The sequence below is a fragment of the Pteronotus mesoamericanus genome, unplaced genomic scaffold (assembly GCF_021234165.1).
Source record: "Pteronotus mesoamericanus isolate MK-2021 breed Mesoamerican mustached bat unplaced genomic scaffold, CSHL_Meso_final contig_68, whole genome shotgun sequence".
Classification (NCBI taxonomy): domain Eukaryota; kingdom Metazoa; phylum Chordata; class Mammalia; order Chiroptera; family Mormoopidae; genus Pteronotus; species Pteronotus mesoamericanus.
Genome location: NW_026555234.1, coordinates 25,709,110 through 25,729,609, shown reverse-complemented (window position 1 = coordinate 25,729,609; position 20,500 = coordinate 25,709,110). Strand labels below are relative to the sequence as shown.

Below are 20,500 nucleotides of genomic sequence, written 5' to 3'. Positions count from 1 at the left end.
GCCAACATACATTATGCTGAAGTATTGTCCTCATTTAAAAAAACGATTTTGAGTGCTTACAGAAGTTGTATATTTTAATACTAATCCCTATTGTCATATGCATTTTAATTGCTTCTTTCATATTTTACTTTCCCAACTCATCCTTTTGTTTCCGGATCACAAGCCCCCATAATGATAACCCACGTCACGTCTTCATAATTCACCAGGCATGACTTTCAATTATTCTTTTACAATTAATTGTTTGAAGCCCATTTTTGACTGAATCCTCTTCCAGTGAATCAAATACCCTGTAATTACAATCACACTAAATGCATGACTTTATTCCTTAAAATGAGTCACTTACAGGTGTAGTTGCAGGTGACTTTTCACTGCTTGGAGAATCGACTGTACAGAAAAAAAGAAAAAAAGGATCACAGTGTGAGTAGCTTCTTACTGTGTTTCTCTTTGATCCCTGCAGTGGCCTGTGGTTCCTATGTCAGCTTCAGACCATTTTTTTTTTGTAAGCCAAGAGCATTAGAAAATTATAATAAAGCAGGCCCCTGAAGCAGCTGGTACCCGTCACCAGAAGTAGTCACAACCAGTGTAATATGATTGATCATGTCAATTAGCACCAAGTACTAGACTAGAGGAAGGAAGCAAAATCTATTCCTACTAGTGCTGGTTTTTAATGCACTTTGCATCCCGGCTTGATTGACAGTTCCCTCCCTGTCTGACATGGACACAGAGAGGCCAGATGTCACCCAGGAAGTAGAAAGAGTGACACAGTTAACAAGAGAACCATGTTCCTGGTAAACTCTTCTAATCTTTGTTTAAAAAAAAAAAAAGAAGGGGGCAATAAATAGGTGAATATTATTATTTCTTTGGATTTTCAAAATCAAAGTAAAGTTCTGGGAATTCCCCCTCCTCCTCCCCCCCAATTTTAGTATAACTGGTACTGGTATCAAAGAACTAGCTCTTTGCTAACTGTGTGCCAGAAACAAGCATTTTTTTTTTTTCTGAAATCAGGAGTAAAGAAAAATACCAAACATTATTGGTTGCCGGCAACATGGACTTTTGCACAAAAGGAAGACAGCTGGCCAGTATGCATTTTACCTGACTGGGAGAAAAACTGGGAGCGTCGCCAAGAGTTCTGAACTCTAAGCGGAACGCCAGCAGTGCCAGGTGACTCTAGATCAGATGGCAGAACAGAACAAACAGAAAATCATGAAAACGAGGCTGAGTTACATAGAACCACGCTCCCACGTCCCAGGTCCAGGCCTGGCTATACAAGAACTGAGAGTGAAAGAATCTAGAGTGTAAAATATCTCAGTGAAACTCATACACAACCTGAAGACATGGGCAAAAGTCAACAGAAATGAGAAAGTTTGTGCTGTTGTCTATCTTCTTTGCTGTTAGGTGAAATTTGATAGGCTCCTACCTCATGGTGATATTGTTAAAATGTTGAATCTCTCAAAATAATGAGATGATACACTATGAAAGAGCACAATGTGCAGTGTGCATTGCTTTTGAAGAACACTAGAAAAATATAAAAGACAGCTGGGGTGAGTTCAATTATTATTTATACACTTTATAGAGGTTATGTATGAAGTCTGCAGCAGAAGTTACATATGTGGAACGAAAGGATGTGTGTGTCTGTGTGCCATGTGATGGCGTCAAGCAGACACAGAAGCTCATTTGCATCCTTAAACTAGCGTTGCACCGGTCTGTCATTGTTCTCAATGCAAATAAGACATCGGTGGTTAAGATGTGCACAGATTTTCCTGAAACACCAATTTGAGATAGCTTTCTACTGCTGGGAGACAGTTGAGAAAAGGAAGTTTGTGAACTTTAAATGTATATTATACAGGTTTTCAGAGTATTTAAAGACTGCTTATGCATGTGTGTACGTTTAAGGGGAGTCTGTGGAGCACCACCAGGCCCGGCTGCAGATCCTCACTGGCTGGTAGGATCAGTCTACGAACCGACGGCTTTATGGGAATGGGGGGCTAGCACTGTCTGTGGGAGGGGGGGGAGTGTTGGGCAGGGCTCCAGGATTCCCCAGCCTCACCTGATAGCTCCTTTGGACTTGCCCTGCAACCTCAGACTAGCCATGTAAAGATGCATTGACTTTTTATACCTGAGCAAAGTCCTGTACTTTCCCTGTTCCTCCAATTAAAGACAAATTATATCTTTTAAGGTTACATTTATTAGAGGCCTTTTGCTTCTTGAAAGATAGAAATTTACACACTTCAAACAAGTATTGCTTTTCTAAAAAATATCTATGGGCGATACCGTTGGAGCACAATTTAAACATAGGAGGTATATTTCAAGTCAGTGGTTTTTAGAGTGTGGTCCCTGGATCTGGGGCATTGGCCTCCCACTGGGAAGCTGTTAGAAATGCAAATACTAAGGCCCCATCCCGGGCAAACTCAGTGGGACACTGGGGGCGGGGGGCAGGGCCCTGGGGTAGAGATCTGCGCTTTATCCCATCCTGGGGGTGGGGGGGACCCTGGCACATACTCATGTTTGAAAATTACTCAAATTCCAATCTCTGCAATATAAACACTTTTATTATGAGGAAAGCATTTAGAATAGTTTCCTACTGCCTGGCATCATACTCTATGCTTCTATTGCTCCTATTCTATCACTTCTAGATTATTATTGGTGCTTATTCTGGGGCAGGTGTTGAGCTAAACATTTTTTTTTAAATTTCTCTCATTTAATTGAACCCCTATGAGATTGGTACTCTTAGTATTTCCTGTTTACCGGTGACGATTAGAGATGAGGGAGAATTTCATGGGCTAGAGCTAGATGAGTAAGAATTTGAATCCAGGTGTTCTGTCTCTAGAGCCTCAACTGTAATTACAGCTTCCATGAACCAGACCAAGTACAGAATAGGTATACCAAATAAAATTTTATCCTGAAGAATAACTTTTGAAATGCTCTAGTGCTACCAAATTTTATCTTTTAATCACTCAATTTAAATATAGCATGAAGTCCCTTATTCAACAGCACATTTTACAATCAAAATATCTTACAACAGACAGTGGAACATAAAAATATAGAAGACAATAAAACTAATTAATATCGCTTAACATATCTATCTCCTCTCTATGTTACTTATCTATATAATTACAAAGTGCTAGAAACAGGGCAGAAATTAAATTTGTCTAAATGTGACCAATTGCTGGCCCAATTAGGGGACTGTTTTTGTCAGTTTCCTTCAGAACAGTGAGACTGAAAAATTTAAAACAAATGTTTTGAAGACAGTATTGAACTTGCTTCCACATTAAGAAACTAATGATCATCGGTGTGTGTACCAATTTAATTCCCTCCCGAGCACCCCCAGCTGTGCAGAGAAAGCCCCACTTCTTTCCTCGGCTTCAATGAAAGGCTACGGAAGCCAGCTCAGATTCTGCCCCAATTAGCTGACCACCCTTTAAAGAAAAGTAAGAATAGATCCCCAGCCACCATGTACCTGTACCATCCTCTCTTTGCCTAGACTGATAAATCTATAAAATATACCAGGGAAAGTACATTAAAAAAAGAACACAAGAAAACTTACAGTTCTTGCCTCCTGAACTCTAGCTGTTTCCCTATCTAGAAAGAGGACTCACACCAGTAAAGCCCAGTGGTCTGTTTTGAAGAACAGTCCCTATAGATCATGGATTTCTCAGGGCCCATCCCCCCGCCGTTCACATCTTTAAGGCTCCTTTTGGTGTCATTGTGGGCACCTTGATCTCTCACCAGGACAAAAGGATTCAAGGTGGGCTCTTTAAGAAAAAAAGGGGAAAATTCATAACCTATAGATGGCCTAAAAGGTACTTGGGAGTTTGCAGTGGTGAATGCCACTTAAAAACCTCCATAGGCCCTAAACTCCTATATTTCTAGAGGCCACCCCACCACATATTACATAGAACGTAAGAAACATATTAAAATACATTCGTAGCATATATTTATATATATCTACATGTAGATATGTATATACATATATATTCTTGTTATAAAAATTTTTGGAAAGGTTAAAGTATTTGGTTATGAGCGATACGTTTAATCTATGATTGTGAATGATTTCTCTGTGCACACCCAATAATCACTACGAAGTAAGAAAGTCTGACTTTCTTCTAAAATCACTGTCAAGTGGATCTTTTATAAAGACTAGATAATTAACCATTAATGAAGATGATATACTACTAAGATTATAAACTTAGAGTTACGGATTTTGTATTTAAAAAAAAACATTTTGGAGCCAATACAATTATTTTAAGGTATCAAACACTTGCGTAGGCCTTATCGTGCCTATAGTGCCTAGATGACAAAATGGCCGTGGTGGCTGCGGTCCTTGGCTAGGCCAGATAGAGGACGCAGCCCCCAAAGTCTATTCTGAACTTATTAAGTCAGCCATCATGGACTCTGGCAAACACCATGACTAAAGGGACTTCCACACAAAGGAGGTAATCTTCCTTCAAACTGAAGAATATTTTACTACAGATGGGCCCAGGAGAACATGTAAAACTAAAATAAAACATTTCTTTCTCTTTACCTTGAGAATTGAGATTTGGCAAATGTAACTGGTTGGTTTCAGGCATTTTGTCCAGAAATGGAAACGTCAGCGTTGCTTCTGGTTCTGGAGATTTTGGCTTTACCACCTGGATCATGAGCAACAGATATAAACATGGCAAGTATTGTCTATTAATAAATATACAGGTGAAATGAAATTAAAGAGTTCATAACTATTCCATAAGTCAATATGTCCAAACATTTAACTTTTAAACGGGGAATTTCCCTCACGGTCCTATCCCTCTTTGTGTTTTCTACTTTAACATACTGGTCAATTTTTCAGAGAAATCAAATGAAAACATAAAAATTTGATGATCACTTTTCTCCACACCCAGAAAATAGAATTCCATCTTTGGGATTATACACCATTCTGTCTCATTTTCTCATTGATCAATCACATATTTTCTTCCTGATACTACATCACACTGAATTTATAATTTCAGGCTGTGAGATTTTCCATATACGATTTTAAAAAATCTTACCATGTAAATGTTAAATACGAAAGTAATATTACCTTCTAATGGACCTTATTCTCAAGATACTACACATTCCCCCCCCTTCCAAGAAATTTATGCAAAGCACATTGAAGATAATATACTTTGTCTGTTGACATAAAAGCATTACTATAAATAGACATTATAAAACAGCACCATACAATAATGTCCGTTGGGGATTTTTGAGGCATGTTAGATTACTTGTCCTATGGTAAATAGTCCTCAAGTTACAGGCTTTACAAATTCTCATGTTTGCTTTGTAAAAATAGAATTTTCCTGTTATTACTATTTAATTTTATTTTGTTTTTCCTTAATCTGAATGGCCTTTAGTAGAAGCACGTTTTATCTGATTTGTTGTTTCTCATCAACTGATTGCTAAAAGACCAGATTACCACGCGAATGTCTACAATGAAAATCAGTAGACTCTGAGCAAAGATCTAACTGAAGAGCAGGGCTATATCAGTTCTCGTCCTTTCAGCTGCTTACAGGACTTCCTCTCATTCACTCTGGCTGGTGGCTGTGTCCCCAACAAATTAATTTGATAGCCAATAAGGCAACTGAGGTTATAGAGAGAACGCTTGTTTCATCATTAGTGGATCTATGATTTGGTCCTCTGGATGATTTAATATCTAGAATTTCTTCTTGGTAGGATTTTATTTTTCCTGAAGAAAATATAGTTAATCACTTCATTCTGCATTATAGAGGTCAACCAGATGTCCAAGTGAACTTCAGTGTTAAATAAACATGCAGCAAGTTGACAACCCTCTCATCTTGACCTCATACCATTTCCTCTATACTCAAGCCTGATAAAAACATGTTTCAGTTAATGCCCAGTTGTAAATGAAACAGTTCATAGTCAGCAGAAATGCTCAAAATGATCACTACATAAAAAGGTCAATTTGTGTGCATGGGTACTTTGCAACACTCTGAAGTGAAGTCAGAAAATAAAAGCTGTTGAGATCACTGTGATCATCTTTCTCCCTTTTTGAAAGAGCTAACAGAACAGTGGGGAAAGGAGAGAGGGGAGAAATTCACATGGTGTGAGAAATGCAGTGAGTTCAAAGGTCATTATTACACTTGCTAATCAGCTAGTAGAAATTCTTAATCTGGAATCCACAGGACAGAATTCAGGGGCTGTATGTACTTAGTACCACCTGATACCAAGAAAAACAGGGTAATTCTGTGCACTTTATGCTTTAACAATATTATTCTGAGAATAAGGTTTACCAGATAGCCAAGGGTCCAAAGCCGTTTTGTGTCGGCAAACCTGCATGCACACGCACAGTTAAGAACCCCTGAAAACAATGTTTTTCTTCTATAGGGCAGATATGACACTGGTGGTCCAAAGATAGATTACAGATGAGGCTTATAGACGAGGTATGCAGATGAACACTTTTTAGTTATGGCATTCATTCTGCTTGATTAAAAATGTTCTAACTATGAAATAGAGTGTTTATTTCAGTTTAGACATAAATGGAACAAAAAGTCAATTTGGAAGAATGATAAGTGGTGGTTACAAGTATAACACAGATAAGGCAAAACCTGCAGATAGGAAAGTCTGCCTGCCCCCAATATTTTTCCTACAGTTTACTTCCTCTTTTCAGACCACCAGAGCACTCCTGAATTCTCCGTGTATGTAGTAAATGGGCAATAGCTAGATCCTGAAATTTACAAAAAGCATTAAGGCAACAGGCATTTTTGAGGCTCTACGAGGACACAGCACTCTCACCTCCTGAAAGCCTGGGCTATATATTGTTCACTGGTGAATATCCAGTGTCTAACACAATGCCCAGCACATAGTAGGTGCACAGTCAATATTGGTTGACTAACTGCTGTATGAACCAGATGTAGAAGTGGTAAATTTTCTACTCTAAAGCCAAATCCAGACTTAAGGTTAATTTTGAAAGTAGAAATGTCATCATATGCACATTAGTATGCCCACGTGCAGCTCAGTGTTTCTCTATCTTGGTAGCCCATTAGTATCACATGGGTAGCTTTAAAAAATGCATATGCCTGGGCCCTGCCCCCTGAAATTCTGAGTGATTTGAGTTGGGTTATGCTTGGTACATTTTTAAGTTCTGAAGGGTAGCCAAGGTTGAGAACAATTGGTATTGAAGATGAAGACTTTCAGACTCTATGTCTGAAAACAAACCAAATTATTAAGAAGAGGGTGATGCTCCAAAGAAAGAAGAAATTTAATCAAAAGATGATGTTAAAACCTATTATCTCAGCACAATAAGCTTCTGGTTTCCTTGTCATTCCAATCTAGAGGCATCAGAAGTATGCTGATATAAAATAGCTAAATATGGGAAAGAGAATCTTTAGTAAGCTGAAAACAAGCATGCTCATACACAACCAAAACCTAACTGCAAAGCTTAATAACTTATATGAACATCGCATTTAAAAAATACATACAACTCTTAATAACTAAAAATTGTTTCAAGTAAAAGATGTAGAAGAAATACATATATCCATATACCAATTATTACTAATAGAGAGGTAGATTTCGGTGACTTTTTCTCGCTCTTGCTCTATGTCTATGTTTGCTTATTTAGATATCACATAAAATGAATGTAGCTATATATTACTTAATAAATTTGTTATATAGTGTACATCACTGTAAGTTTAAAAAATATATAGCTATAGATGGAATGTTTGTGCCCCCCCGTAAGTTCCTATGTTGAAACTCTAACCCCCAAGGTGATGGTGTTACAAAGGTAGGAGGCAATTAGGTCAGGGGGGCAGAATCCTCAGGAGTGGGATTAGTGACTTTATAAAAGAGACCCCAGAGAGCTCCTCGCCCCTTCTGTCAAGTGAGGACATAGTGAGAAGATGTCCAGCTATGAACTAGGCAGTGGGTTCTCACCACACATGAAAGCTGCCATGATCTTGAACTTCCCAGCCTCCAGAACAGTGAGAAATCAGTGTCGGTCATTTATAAGCCACCCAATCTATGGCATTCTGTTATAGCAGCCCAAGTGGACAAATACATTTATTTTTCCATATGTATTTAAGTTATTTACAATGAACATGTAGTACATTTGTATTTAGAAAAAACACAGGTTAAAGATAGAAAAAAGACGGGAAGAGAAAATAAACCTTCATTAGGAACAAGTGCCACAAGCAGCAGCCAGCTGCCATATCAAGGCGCACTAATTTAAATTCAACTGCTTTAACCCATTAGGTAATTCACCTTTTGCGACAGCACCAACTCCACCTTTCCACTCATTTCATTTTCTGGTTTCTTCTGGTCGTCTTCTTCTGGCACATTGTTCTTCAGCTTGGGGCTGGAGGCAATCTCCACCAAGGCCACGGTCGCGCTGGATCGAGTCACAGTGGTTGTAAAATGCTGTGGCTCTGAAATGGAGTTATATCCAGAAACATAAAGAAGTTGAATCATTGTGTGATGAGATGTATAAAAGAGCCTAAGATGCCAGAATTCTCTAGGCTCTTTCATGATATTACAAAAAAGAAAAAAATCAAGCACATAAAACACATCAAAGAATCCCACTATATCAAAAACTTAAGTTCCTACTGAGAGTCAGAGTTGGCGTATGAGTAACGCTACATGAAACAAAATGCTGACACGAAATATTATGATAGGCGGGTTGGGTGGACGAGCATCGCCAGATGATTTCCATCCGAAGGCCTGAGTGGCAGCCTGACTCAGCCTTCCGTATTTCTATGTTCCTTTCCTCATCACATTTTCGTAATTGGAATGTGTGAGGGGCTGCATGGCGCACCCTGTGTGATGAAAACCAAGTGTTCTTTGATGTCTAGAGAGAGGATAAGGCCCACTGTAGAGTGGGTGGAAAAGTCACCACCTGAGGGGCATTTCAAAATGAGGAGGTGCAATCTAGTTTGAAATTTTTAGCAATGATATTTAATTTATTCTAACGAGTCATTTAACAATAACTTGGAATTCGAAGAGGGTGAGAGACTTTTATGTTTACCAAAAGAATAAATGTGTTACAACTATTGAAAAATATTAATTCAGGAAACACTAGGTCTCTTCATGCTCACTGTCCATATTACTTTATTCTTTCAGACTATTATTCAACAGCTTTATTATTTCAGTATCTATTTTATGATATATTTCTTATCTATTCCTTATATAGTGTCGTTACTATATGTTAAAATATGACCCTCAGTTATTATCATTATTTATTTGGAGCAATATAATCTTATTTTTGATGATGGAGATTAAAAAATCAAAATAAAGCCAAATTTATAGTCAGAATTTCCCCAATAATCCTCTAGGTGGCAGCACAACCCCACAAGTTTTAGAACCTGAGTTTCTGCTGCTCAGGAGCAATTCTTGATTATTTCCATTATATCAGTATCTTAAGAGTTATTATGATTTTCCTTACAACTAGTCTGTTAGGAAACAAACCTGATGAGGCAAGTTCTGTATTCCCTTCTTCTGGTTTTTCACCATCAATCTTGTCTTCTTGACTGTTCGGTTCAATTTCTTCAGTGGTTGCCTGAAAAAAAAGATTTTTATGTCCCCTTGAATAAATAATCCCTTTGAAAGTTCTAAAAGGTAAAGGATTACTTTCTCTTTTTTTTCAAACAGTACTATGTAGGCCAATGAGGGGAGCTGCCTATAGGAATTCATTCTTTTCTATTTCTTAGGCAGCTTTACGGTGAAGGGCTGGCTTTGTCGGGAGACCCCCTCTGAAGGGGAACAGAGGTGCTGAAGCAGCGGCGCGGGTCCACACGCACGAGCCCCCTCCCCTCATCGTCTGCCTGCCTCAGGGGCACATTCCCGTTTTGTCCTTCCTTTCACCCAGTTACCCCAAATCACTACCCACCTGCTTCCAAAACCCTTTAAAGTTGGCTTAGGGTCATAGCAGCAGTGGGAAATGTTTTGTTCTTGTTGTTAAGGTTACAAGTAACGCTTGTCTTCGGCATGGATGCCCGTGGCTGTTAGCATTGTAAAATATATTCTGGATGTTCTTCTCCTTCCTAGGCTCTCAACGACTCTGTTACTGAAGTTCTGATTTTCTCATTCATTCTCTTTCTCTCTGAGCTTTTACCAGTTCTTATTCCTTTTCTTTTCATAAAAATACAGGTGACTCCTAAAAACTTCCAACTGTTTTCCCCACCCTGTGCTGAATTACACTCAAATGTATAATATCAATTATTCCCATGGGTTCACCATTATGTTCTTTATCCATTCATGAATTGGGCTTTCATCTCTAATCCCTAGAGTCCATCAAAGCTTCAGTTTGGCTGACCTACCGTCATTGTCATGGTAAATGGCTCACACCCAACTCGCTAAATGTTATCCTCAGACAAGCCTCTCTCCCAAATCTGATGAGTTCTGTCATGGCATTAATTTTCCCCATCACACAAATTTAACTTTGAAGTGTCTTGTGACTCAGACCTCATGAGTGTCCATCATTTGCCGAGTCCTGCCCAGGTTCTAATACAATAGTTTTCATATCCATCTCTCCCTTTCTGTTTTTACAGCTAGGCTGAATTTTGCCTTTACTGCCATGTTCTCTCACTAAGTTTGGATCTTGCTGTGTAACTCACTTGGCACATTACCATGATGTTCATCTCTCTCAGAAGCACCTCAGTTTATCAGTTTTATGCTTGTGTTCTTCTCTTTCAGTATAGTACCTCAAGTGTATCAGCTTAATGCTCAATGGAATTTACTGCATTAAAAAAAAGTGGAGCCCTGGCTGGTGTGGCTCAGTGGACTGAGTGCCGGTCTGCGAACCAAAGGGTCGCCGGTTCCATTCCCGGCCCAGGGCACATGGCTGGGTTGCGGGATGGGTCCCCGCTGCGGGGCGTGCAGGAGGCAACCACACGTTGATGTTTCCCTCCTTGTTCTCTCTCCCTTCCCTTCTCTAAAAATAAATAAATAAATAAATAAATAAAAATGTTTAAAACAAAGTGGAACTTAAATGTCCCACAACTGAGGAATGGTGAAATTAATTATTACTGTATGTTCAAAACAGGAAATATCATGCATAAATACATAAATATTCCTGTTAATACATACATAAGACAGTAAGGAAACATATTAAAATGGTAATAGTGGTTATCTTTAATGTGCTTACATTTTGGATGACTTTTTCAAATATATATATTTTCTGTATTCCAAAATGTTCTACAATGACCATGTATTCCTTCTATAATCATAAAACAAAATGAATGTAATTTTACATTATCTTTGGTTGGGAACCAACTGACTCCAGAGTGAATTCCAAAATTCTCCCACTGATATAATAGCATTTGCATGATAAAAGTAAGTGATAATTGAATTAAATACTTGCTAAAATATACCTCAACAATCAAAGAGGACAAGTTAATGACTATCGTGTTTGTTAGTAATAGTGTTTTATTATAAAAGGCTAAAGTTGACATTGTACAGTGTGTATAAAATACTTTATACATTTTAAAAGGTTTTGAGATAAAGACTAAAATTGTCATTCAGATGAGGCATTATTAAATACTTTATAAAATATCCCCATGGGATCTCCAAAAGCTATGGATTTATTGATCTCTCAAGTATGTTCATTTTACCCATAAATCAAAATTTGCCTTTCAAGTCACCAAAATAAAAACTCTTTAAAGTTAATGCATTGAGTCTTGGATTGTGTAGCTCAGTTGGTTAGAGCATCATCCCATAAACCAAAAGGTCGTGAGTTTGATTCTTGGTCAGGGCACATGCCTAGGTTGTGGGTTCGGTCCCTGGTAGGGGTGCTTATGAGAAGGCAACCAATCCCTCTCTTTGTCCCTCCCTTTCCCCCTCTCTAAAATTAGTGTGCATGTCCTCGAGTGAAGATAAAAGAAAGTTAATGCATTGGTGGAAATGGTCATTAATTTTTTTAAAAAAGTAAAACTTTATGCGAAGATGAAAGAATGGTTCAATGTATGCAAATCAATAAATGTGATACACCATATTAATAAAATGAAGGTTAACAATCATGATCATTTCAATAAATGTAGAAAAGGCATTTGACAAAATTTAGCATCCTTTCATGTAAAAACTCTCAACAAATTAGGTATAGAAGAATGGACCTAAACATTATAGACTATTGAAAATGTACCACAAAAATTAGGTATAAAAAGATATACCTAAACATCACAAGCTCACAACTAACATCATACTTAATGATGAAAAGGTAGAAGCTTTTCATTTAAAATGAGAAACAAGACAAGGGTGCCCATTCTCACAACTTCTATTCAACATAGTACTGGAAGTACCACCCAGAGCAGTAAGGCAAGAGAAAGAAATAAAATGCATTCAAATTGGAAAGGAAGAAGTAAAAGTGTTTCTTTTTGTAGATGACATAATCTTATATGTAGAAAACTCTAAGGACTGCACACACACCAAAAAAACTGTTAAAACAAGTAAATGAATTAAGTCAAGTTGCAGGATATAAAATCAATATATAAATATCTATAAAAGAAATTAAGAAAATAATGCCATTTACGATAGCATCAAAAAGAATAAAATACTTAAGATAAATTTAACAAGGGAGGTAGAGGATCTATATACTGAAACTATAAACACTGATGAGAGAAATTGAAAAAAACACAAATGGAAAGATAGCTTGTGTTCATAGATTGGACAGATGAATATTATTAAAATGTCCAAACTACTCAAAAACAGTCTATAGATTCAGTGCAATCCCTATCAAAATTCCAATGTTATTTTTCACAGAATTAGAAGAAAGAAACCTAAAACTACAAGATACTCCAAATAGATAAAGCAATCTTGAGCAAGAAGAACAAAGCTGGAGATACCACTTTCTGACTTCAAACTATATTATCAAGCTGTAGCCATCAAAACAGTACTAGTAGAAAAACAGACACATAAATCAATAGAACAGAACAGAGAGTAGAATGGTAGTTACCAGTGGCTGGGCATGGAAAGAAAGGGAGAAAGAAAAGTAGAAAGGAAATCGTCAGGGTCTGGGGAAGGAGGGTCATGGGAGTAATTTTTTAATGGGCAGGGAATTTCAGTTTGGAAGATGAAAAGAATTCAGGAAATGGATGGTGGTAATGGCTGTACAAAAATATGAACATACTTAATACCACTGAATGTACACTTAAAAATGCTTAAGATAGTAAATTTTGCTATGTGTATTTTACCACAATAAAAAAAATAGGAAAAAAAACACTTAAAAAATAAAATTTATTTGCAAATTTTTAAGTTAAAGAATATACAAATAACATTAAATAACATGCTCTTTAAGCTTCTAAAAGATTTTACACAGTATCTTTTGGGTAAAAAGGTGCCTTTTGGAAGGTGGGATAGTTTTGAAATCTTCATAATTAGGTGGGCACTTTCTAGTGATGCATAACCAAATATCAATTCTGGAAGAACAGGATACTAAATGAAAATGCACTTTTAAAACCTAGGCAGGAAATTAAGCATCGTATTTATTGTTTAATGGATTTTGTAACTTTCTAACATCAACAAGCCTGAACAGAATGCTTTTAAGAGATTTAATGAGTGAAAATGGTTAAATAAACTGAAGGTTCTTTTATTATGTTCAAGATATATATATATGTTGTGTATGTGTGTTTACATTTTTATAGTAATGACTATATGCTAGTAGCATTTGAAGATCAATCAGTTGAGCATCCCAAAGAACAAGTTGGGTTTTATTAAGTTAAATTCCTCCCCCTCACACACAGAAATTTTAATATATGATAGTATTTTATGTTTTATGATGTTAATATAAAAAATACAGTCACAAATATTGATTTTTAGGTATTCCCCCAAAACATATTAGGTTATAGAAAACTATCTGAGGTTGGGAAACAAATTTGCCCTTAAATATTGAGAACTCTGGTGTTTCCAATTACTAGAAGTAAAATAAATAACTACAGAAACCAGGCTAAAGCCTCCCCAGCCCCAAAATGAACAACAACAAAAAGAAAGCACATACTTTAATAAATCTCAGATGCCATCAATTTTAGGTTGTATTATTCCAGGTACTGCTAAGAAAGAAGACACACTGTCTGTTAGCTATGACACACTACTGATTACAAGACATCTGATTTAGAGATGTTCAAATGTGGAAAGTGTGCCCCTTGGAATCAATGAAATAAGACAACTCAAGTCCTTTAGATATCATTTGTAACGCAAAGGAGACAAAATCCTCAAGCACTACTTCATTGAAAGTTATTTTACTAGCACCTCACATTCCGGTGATATTTTACTTATGTGAGACTAATGGAGAACTGCTTTCAAGAATTCTCACATTTCTGAATGCATTTCTACATGACTTAATGCTCAGATACTGTGCTCCCATATGATCCAATTTATCCTCCCTTAAAGTGATGCTTTCAAGGTTACATGCTGTGGTTACTTCAGCCACGATTAACATTTCCTACATTTACCATATGTCAGCGTTATCGGGCTACTTGACATGGATTATCTCAATTGTCAAAGCAAGCTTATGAGGTATGCACCAATATGATTCCCTTTATGCTGTTGAGGAAACTGAGGCCCAGAGGGCTAAATGACGTCCCTGGGGCCACAATGCTAGCAGGTAGAGGAGGTGGGAACCCTGCCCTATGCTGGTAACCTCATGCCCCATCATCTGGGCTGAGAGTCACACCCACGTCCAACGTGTCCCTGGGGATTTCATGGTTTTAATTGGTAAGAAGCGACCTAGAACCTGAGGGTCCCAAGTTTATTGCCGAGATGATTCAAACGGCCTTTTTCAGTCCCTTTCCTTGCCATCCATTCTACATCCCATCCATTTATTCTGCAAACAGTGAGAACTCTCCGGAATCTTTCAGGAGGCAATTTAGCTAGGTCTCCATTTCCCAGGGCAGCTTGAGACCAGACTGCCCCCTGCCGTCACCCCATTTGTGGGCTTTCAAATCAGATACATAATCCATCGTAGGAAAGCAAATATTAAATGCATTGTTTATAGAGTGTGTACTTTCAAGCTTAGTTTAAATGCATACTACTCATCAAAATAAGGCTATTACTGGCAAAATATACAGGATAAGTGAACAGAAAAAGCAAGCTACAATACAATTTGAATAACATGAGCCCATTTAATAATATTTTATATGCACTGAGAAAAAGAGGAGAATACACATTTTTAAAAAATCTTAGTATTAATTTCTGAGTGGCTAGAATCTATTTATCTATCTATTTATATTTTCTTTATAATTTACTGTATTCTGCAATATCTATAGACTACATGTAATCAAGGGAAATCCCCAAAGCCGGTTTAATGGACTTGTGTCTGGATAGTCTCTCTTGAAGCTTTGTTACTTTTGTACTCGCATCATTATTTCAAAGTCCATGAGTTCAAAATTGGCAGTTTTAACCAGCCCTGACAGACTCAGAGATTTGCCTGAAGCAAACCCGCCTTGCTGGAAAATTCACTTTCTGACCCACACTTTCCTTTGGTTACAGTTAAACAGAGGGGAGGCCTTCCCTTCTCGAGAATGAAAATAAGTAAATAAAACAGATCCCTGGACACCAATGAATGAGAGCACAGAAAAGTTACAGGGGCCTAAGCCAGGAGCTGGCTTCCTCTTGACTGAGAACATGATCCAAGCTGGCTCTGATGCCAGACTTAGCCCTGAGGCCACGGGTGGGAGGTGGCAGTTTCCTGGCTTCAGAGGGACAAGTTCTAGCCACAAAATCTACGAGGTATCTCGCTGCTTATTTTAACAAGACTCTTATTGGTGGACTGGCCCGGAGGGCGACATTGAAGAATGCATTGGAAATTAGAGGGGGGCCAAGAACCATCTTGAGTCCTAGGGCATGGTTGGTCCTATGTCTAGGGCAGAGGAACTAGGAGAACTTGGACTGACCGTTTAACCTGAACAGGCTGGGAGATGTGATGTCCGAGGCCCTCTGCTGAGCTACCACTCTGTGACTCAGCGATTTCCTGGCTCCATTCTTGAATAACTTCTCTGGACACAGGCCTGGAAAATCAGGCTACTTACATTTTGGCCGCATAAGCCATGCATGTGTTTGTCCTTCATTTTTATCCCTCCCAATATATGTCTATTTTCACTGGACGAGAGACGATCTACATGAACAATCAGCCACTCCGTTCCCTCAACATTGTCCTTTCGCCTTAAACTTTTCAAAACAAAAACGTGAGGCTCTGATCCAGGTAAGATGGGCTGGGTTTGATTTTTTATTGTCCCTGATGTATACTTTCTTGAAGTCTGTAAATGCTTCTGCTCCTAAAGATTTTTAATGACTTTTAAAGAGCATTAAATCTTAACACTCTTACGACTACTTCTAGATGGAGAAAAACAGTTTCTAAAGAAAATCTGTTGACATTTGACATCTAGAAGGAATTTGCAGTTGGTCTCAGTTGTAAGGAAAACAGCACCTACTCAAATGCCTTCATGCTGTGCTCACTGCAAAACGAAATGTTTCGAAAAAGATCTGCTTGTCTGTTTTCCTGGATCAGAAGGCACTAGGGAAGTACTGAATTTTCAAGAGGAGAGCCTAGATCTTTATCTAGGTGGAAAAAACAGACCTAGTTACTTAGTTTGAGAAGAGCAGATGAGGTAGGTTAGGTATCTAATCACTGGATTTGGTCCTTGGTCAATGAGGGAAAACTGCTGAAAACCTGGTGGGAAGCGCTGGCCAGCAGGGCAGGCGCGGCATCATCTGGGGTGAGTCAGCAAGAGCGAGCTGACCGATGGCCCTGGAACGGAGTGACCGCGAGATCGACGGGCGGGGCTCCTGCGGGTCTTGGTGCCAGAGGGAAGCCAGAATTGGGGAAACGCGAATAATAAGAGAGGCAAAAAAGAGCTGCAGACAGAATCATGGGAACATCTGCAAGGGTGATCATCTTCTGGAAAAAGCCGTTCACATCTGCATGCGTGTTAGAGAATTACAACTGGAACGACTGACGAGTGGCGCTGGGAGACGACAGGGAATTCATCTCCGTCTGTATGAGATTCACATCTGTTCAAGACGGTCATTTTGATGACCTTACTTTAATGCAAAAAAACTTTGCACCTATCACCTTTCCAAGCTTTTGAAAAAATATATTGTAACTTTTCCTCATTTGTTGTATGACAGCATTAAAAATAACTTAAGGGTACCGCTGTCTATGAGTCATCTTAATATCATGCTTTGTATATATGAATTCTGACAATAACCATTGGATGAATATATTATTATCTTCATTTTAAATATAAACTGACCCTCAGACAGTTTAACTTGCTCAGGAGGGGTCTGATCTTTGACCTAGTGCATGGAGCACTAGGTATTAGGTATTTTAGGAAAGGGTCATTTTTAGTACCATCAAGAAAAGAAGAGGTTCAAATACAAATATAACGCACAGTGGATTGAGAACACACTGGGAAAACTTCGAGGGAGACATAAAACATCTTTCTGTAGGTCGCTGAACAAGATAAATTAGTTCTCTGATTAAAAGACTGTCCATATTCTCTTCCAGCCCTGGATTCTAAGAATCTGTATTTGTGCTATGACATGATTTTTTTTAAGTGTCAGGTTTCTAATGGGAAATATCTCAGAGATCACCAGGAGGAGGCAGGGAAAACCAGTCCCTCTGCTTGGGGTATACAGCATCTAGCCACCCTCATGGCCTCTTAGCTCTGTGATGCGCACTGGGGTCCTCCTCGGGGCTCCCCACCATTGTCCACGCATTCGCTTCTGCCGTGGAAGATGGGAATATTTCCAACACGTAGGAGAGCGTGCTTCCCTCCTCCTTTTCAATGCAAATCCTGCACTTAAGGACAAGTTTCAAACTCCACATCCCACACAAGAACTTCCTGACTAACCCCAACCTACAATGATCTGACCTGTTCTTTGAAATCTTACATCCCTTCTTAAGTCTTTTGACTCTATTACCTAGCACTTAATTAATATCATTTTATATACTTTCTTAATTGCTTTATGAAAATTGCTTTCCCAGCAAGTTTACAAGATTCTTTTTCTATCTCAAAAATGGGGCACAGACTAGGTCCTTAATTCATGCTTATCAGTTAACAGGTAACCATGGCCAAGGTCATTGCCATTCCAATCTCATTATTTAGAGATGATTCCATGGAGGATGACCTGGAGTTGCTGGTATCAGTAGATACAGCAGAGGATTAAAATAATAAAATCATAAGAGCAAGCTTAACTTAATTTAGGATCTATTTCTAAAGTAAGAGAGCCATGATCCCAAGAGTTTCCAATGAGAAAGATGAGGTAGAAGGAAACTGAAGAGATGACATAATGTTGCACAATAGTGGTCGTGTGGGCATGTGGGCACAAGAGGCTGACACTCCAGCCTCCTCCTGTCCCACTGGAGCCGTGGGGCCAGTCTTCTCTGCTGCTCCACAGCACGGTCCGAATGCACGCCCCTGCCTACTGCTCTGTGCCCTTTGATTAGTTCCAGCTCGCCCTGAAGGAACTGTGACATTTCAGTGGTGGGTGAGGCTACTCCTCTGTAAAAAGTGTATCTGTTGGGAATGTAGTTTTTGGAAGAAAGACACTATTTAAAAAGAAGAACACTATTCCTTTGACAGCCCCACAGAATGGGGCAAGTGAATTAGAAAGAGCAAATCAGGTCCAAGCTGCCGTCAAGCGCTGGGAGGCTCCGAAGTGCAGCCGCACATTTGAAGCTGGTCGCCATATTCTGCCATCGCCGATTCTACCATTTGGGTAGGAATACACTGGTAGGAATTGACTATAACATAGTCAAGGAATGTTTTCCTTGGAATGTGGAGAAGGAAGTATAATGAGGAGCAGGTTTGTTGGAGAAGAAATTCTTTTAGAATGGCTTTTGGGACAACACATTCTGAGAGGAAAACTTTTGGCGTCAAGTGTAAGCAAGTAGGAAGGGTGTTTTTGTAATGAGCCAAAATTTCATGTAGACAGCTAACAACTTGGCTTATGGGCTAATAGACAGACACAGGCAGTTATGTACCTAGACAATAAGGTAAGAGTCCCTGCCTTATTAGTTCATTGAAGAGCCTAAAATACTAGAGGCAGAGGAAATAAATGACCTATTCAGAACCACTAGGGTTTATCAAACTAGAAATTACTCCAAACTAGGCAGTTTCTCCAAGGAAGAGATATACAGAGGAAGCAGTGCTCAGGCCTTAGTGTGGACTTGTATCTCGAGTCTGCCCAGGGTTGGGCTGGCTTCCAGGAGGAAGGTTCACAAGGCCACTTTTGTTTGGGTTTTCCTCGTTATACTATATAAACTCCTGAAATAACCTGATATTTTTTTCATATCACCTAATTTTGCTTCTCTGAAAATAGTGTGTTTTTGGGGATATGTAGTCAATGTGAAATCTTTCAATCCACCTTCTCTTTGCCTTTAGGAAGTTGAGCAGTACAACTATTAAAGCAGAAAATGCCTTGCATTAAAAGAAAGTAGGCTACTTTCTTTTCATTTTGATCACTGTAAAAATAAGGAAATTAGTAAATATTGAGAACGAGTATCATTTTTAAAGGAGCTTTTACCAGTCTAAAACCAAACAAACAACCCGGCCCCTTTCTTCTGTTTTAGGAGCCCTGTGCTTAGCACCACAGGTCTCTGAGCAGGATGGGTAAAGCTTTTCTCCCCAGAGGGTTAAAAGCTTAGAACAAGTGGATAACAGTTGCTTTAGGAAGTTTGGGCCTTATACCATGTTCTCTCTTCACTTACTCCTTCAACCTCTGTTAGGAATAAAATCTGTTCAGCCAGGGGCAGGGTTTCCTCTAAGCTCAAACAACAAAATGGTCAGAGGGCAGAGCTAGTGAGAAGCAGGGAGCACCCGCCTGCTGGCAGAGGCCTCAGGATTTGTCCCCAGGGGCACCCTGCTGGGCCTGAGTAAGCCCTGTGTACCTCCGTGATGTGGCAAGTGTCATGGGACAAGCGGGGCGCCTACACTGTTGCTTCTCCAAAGCTGAGTGAGAAAGAGCTGTGCTCAGCAGTGAGTGCAAAGGGCCTGCGACCCAGCAGAGTAACCGAATTGAGGATCAGGAATATGTCTATGAAGAGGACTCAGAACTCGCCCAGTGGTAAGGGTGGCAAAAGAGAAATAAGAAGAGAATTACTGACTGTCTTGGAAACACAATTCTAACACTGTAACATCTAATTAATTTGGGGAACTTCTAATTTAAATTTAAGAGCATAAGTTAATGTTGACTCTACCAGTGAAATTTCCATGCTTGCTAGCAGAATTCAGCATTTCACCTCACGATAATTTGTAGGCTCTTCAGAGAGGGTTATCCTGCTCATGAAAAGCCAAGTGAAATTCCAGGTTGAAAGATTCGGCTTTTGCGTGGATTGCAAAACCTTGCCCCTGGAGCCCAGTGAATATGTTACCATAGTGAGGAAATTATTTTGGTCTATTCCAGTTGGAATCTCACAGGGCTCGAGCTCTGCGGGGAAGAATTACATCCTCTCAGCTCCTCTAAGAAAGCGTATTTCATTCTGCCAAAGAGAAACCCCAGAGGTTAGGGCAAGACTCTCCCGACTGCTGGGCGGGTTTAGCAGCTGAGT

General features: G+C 39.0%; 1 protein-coding gene across 18 annotated transcripts in view; it reads right to left on the bottom strand.

Moving 5' to 3' along the window:
• Nucleotides 1–20,500, bottom strand: part of LIMCH1 (LIM and calponin homology domains 1) — a 311,063-nt gene that overhangs the window by 22,921 nt on the left and 267,642 nt on the right. For all 18 annotated transcript variants that reach the window (XM_054582121.1, XM_054582104.1, XM_054582106.1 and 15 more), the window contains 4 exons: nucleotides 9,427–9,517; nucleotides 8,227–8,390; nucleotides 4,523–4,628; nucleotides 344–384 (listed from right to left, as the gene is read on the bottom strand). In XM_054582121.1, the coding sequence (XP_054438096.1) occupies nucleotides 344–384; nucleotides 4,523–4,628; nucleotides 8,227–8,390; nucleotides 9,427–9,517 (402 nt within the window). The remainder of the gene's footprint in view (nucleotides 1–343; nucleotides 385–4,522; nucleotides 4,629–8,226; nucleotides 8,391–9,426; nucleotides 9,518–20,500) is intronic.